Source organism: Cephus cinctus, unplaced genomic scaffold, assembly GCF_000341935.2.
Source record: "Cephus cinctus unplaced genomic scaffold, Ccin1 Ccin1_scaffold0806, whole genome shotgun sequence".
NCBI lineage: Eukaryota > Metazoa > Arthropoda > Insecta > Hymenoptera > Cephidae > Cephus > Cephus cinctus.
In genome coordinates, this window is record NW_014333403.1 from 463,584 (window position 1) to 466,823 (window position 3,240).

Here is a 3,240-nt window from a genome sequence, read left to right on the forward strand (position 1 = left end):
GTTCGAGGGGGGAAGGGGGGAATTTACGACAGAAAGAAAAAATAAGTAATTCTGTCGATTAGCCCCTTTTCCGAAAAATGGCCGGAAATTTTTTTTTCCAGTTGCAGTTCGCTTACAACCATCCGTAGTAGTAAAAATTTGTCGGGGGAGCCCAAAATTTTTGGGTACAAATATTTTTTTTCAGGCAAAAAACGGATTCATCAATTTCTCACAATTTACACCTAACACACACACACACACACGCGCGCGCAAACTCATACACCACGCACGCATGCACAAACACACACACACACACAGACAACAGACATGACTGTTTGAGGTGACTCTCACACCGAATTTGTTTATATTTTTTTATTGTTAATTAAATTGTTTATATTGTTAGGTTAGGTTAGGTTTCGTTAGGTTAGTTTAGCTTAGAATTCCAATGCTGTCACACCCCAAGGTTCTAGTTTTTTTTTTTTTGTTAAAAAACATTAGCTTGCAGGTTTGACCCGTTAATGTTTCGGGTCCCCAAAGTATCCCGCGCGCGCGCGCGCGCGCGCGTGTGTGTGGTCATTGCAGAATGTTAAGTCTGTTTAGTGGGTTTTGGTCAAAATAAAAAAATACAAAAAAATTCGGGCTTCCCCGACTGATTATCATTATTTAACATGCCAACAAGCCAATCGAGGTGAAAAAAAAATTCTATCGGCTTTTTTTCGGAAAAGGGGCTAATCGAAAGAAGTACAAAAAAAAATTCTATGAGACCTTGCGAGGGTCGAACGTCCGGATTAAATATTTTTTTTTTGTTGCAAAACAAAAATTTAATATCGTCCAAAACATCCCTTGTGGGATTTTCGATTTTTTTAATCGTCCCTCCGTGAGTCGTGTGTGTTTGCGTAAAGGGTGGCTCTCGATGGGCACTTTTATTTGATCGGATAATATTTGACGATTAAAAACTTTTTTTTTTTTTTTAATTATCATTCAATATCGTAATTGATCATTAACGGCATTAAAGGACGTAATTATCGGAAATTTATATCGAACAGATTTAGCTTCATTTTGCACAGTTCTCTATATACCGCGCGTTTCCCTTGTCCCAAAGGACTAAGGAACGAAGAAGAGCAGGAGCTTAATTATAATGGATACGCGTAAATTTTTGCACTGAAACGTACGTTAATTTACGCGAGCTGCCTCCGTGTTACGGGAGGCAGAAACAAAAGCAGGGATCAAGCAACGTGAATATTCGTACGCGTTAGTTTTGTTTTATACATATTTTCGAAATAATCGATCTCTCCCCGGGGCCTGCTTAAAAAGTATTTTCTTTTAAAATTTGCCAAAAACTTGGATATGACAAAATAAGAAATTTTTTTCAAAATTATGTAAAAAAAACCACCTATGAGAAATTCTCTTGAAATCCCCCCCCCTCCCCCTTACAAAAACGTCTTACCTCTAATGCACCACTCGCGTGTTACGAGAAGCCGCCATTTTGCGTTTATGCAAATGAGAAAAATAATTGCCGAGATGCAATCTCGAAAAATAGGGGTTGATACACACGGCACTTTATCGCACGCGGATACAGCAGTATTATGCACGTACGTATATACGACACGGAGGAGCAAGATGGTTGGTAATAAGAACCTCCAACTTTTCATCCCCTAGATTCATAAAAGGGGCTCGACGTCGACCGTCGACTGGCCATATTGTTTCGAGACAATTTTCTTCTCGTTACACCCCCTCTGCCCTCCCTATATCGATCCCGTAATTTTCATCCCCTAAAAATCCACCCGCACACAAGTTCGTTAATACTCCACGCGAATGTTCCGCCTTGTCTAATGACTCTTCGACTCTGTATGTCCGCAGGTGGAGATGCTCTATCAGCGTTACTTCCTACGTATGAATCAGAGCAACATGACCCACGTGCTTGGCCTTCTGACCGGGCTCGCTGTTGCCCTGGGATTCCTGCTCACCCTGAGACTGATCTTCACCGGCAGCCAATCGTTTCTCAGTCTCATACAGAGGGCCGAAAATCTTACGCTTGCCATCACCGTTATAGGCTGTATAGCTATATATGCCGGTGAGTCGCCATCTGTCGGCCAACCTACCGACTAATCTTACGAACTCGTGGCTCTCGTACACGGGCATAGGGATGCGAGACCCCAGCGGATAGATCATTTTATGGACGGTTATAGGTTATGGTGCGAGGATCGATCCTGACTCTGTACAGAGCCCTCGGCGCTTGGGAATACAGAAATGAATGGACCTGTATATAAAGTGTTCATCCATTTTGTAACGTCTCGGTTCACGCGAGCGATAACGATTACGAGGTACAAGGGTTTCTTTTTAATATACTCTTGGTAGGAGACCGTATTTTCTTTTTCTTTTTTTTTTTAATCAACCCTCCTCACCTGTACTCGGTAGGGAATGGTTTATGCTTAAAAAAAAATAACCTCCACTTCCGGTTCTCACATCTTGGAACGTCTTTTTTCATTTTTTGTTTCATTTTTTTTTTCCCAACTAGCGGCGGCTTGTGGTATTATTTTTTACCTCCCACTTTTTTTTAGCTTGTCTACGGAGACTCGTGGTTCGTATACTCCGTGTAGGATAATACGGTAGTTAGTACATAGTACACGAACAGTCCACTGCGTCGTATAGGGTTATACGAGAATAACGTTATTACTCGAAGTTGGCTCGTATTGTGAGGGTTAAACCGTACAGTGCCAACTTCAGGTGGTACAAGGTCCCTGAGCAACCCTATACTATACATATGTATACAGTATGGGCGTGCGTACGAGGAGCGAAAAAAGCAGCCTATTATTTCGTACTGTCAACCAGAACCACCCGGGGCGTTTCGGTTAACCAGCAATTTTCCAAAATTACATTGGACGCCACCCTACGACCATACAGAGTAGGGGCGTCTCGTAGAGAGCGCCGCGACGCATGGTCGTCCAAGCGACTGAACCCATCGCAAGGGGTGAAGTCCGTAAGGGGTGAGGTTTGCAAATTTTTTTTGTTCCCCGCCGCTGACAAAGCAGCGTCCCCACGACGGTCGTCAAAGGTCGGAAATAAAAAAAATTGCTTCAAACGGCGCAGGAAGTTACAGCATCCCCTTCCGTACCTGGCATCAATGTTTTCTTTGAATGTCAATATGGATGAAAAAAAGTTTTAATTATTTTCAGGCGGGTTGGGGTAGGTCAGGATTTTCGAAAATTATGAATTCAATAGGAAACAAAAATTCGTCCATCGCCAGTAACGAATTTGAGT

General features: G+C 42.4%; 1 protein-coding gene across 3 annotated transcripts in view; it reads left to right on the top strand.

Annotated features, from left to right (window-relative positions):
- The window catches only part of LOC107270651 (adenylate cyclase type 6), a 65,594-nt gene that overhangs the window by 28,324 nt on the left and 34,030 nt on the right, over window positions 1-3,240 (top strand). For all 3 annotated transcript variants that reach the window (XM_025088010.1, XM_025088009.1, XM_025088008.1), the window contains one exon: window positions 1,840-2,053. In XM_025088010.1, coding sequence (XP_024943778.1) covers window positions 1,840-2,053 — 214 coding nt within the window. The remainder of the gene's footprint in view (window positions 1-1,839; window positions 2,054-3,240) is intronic.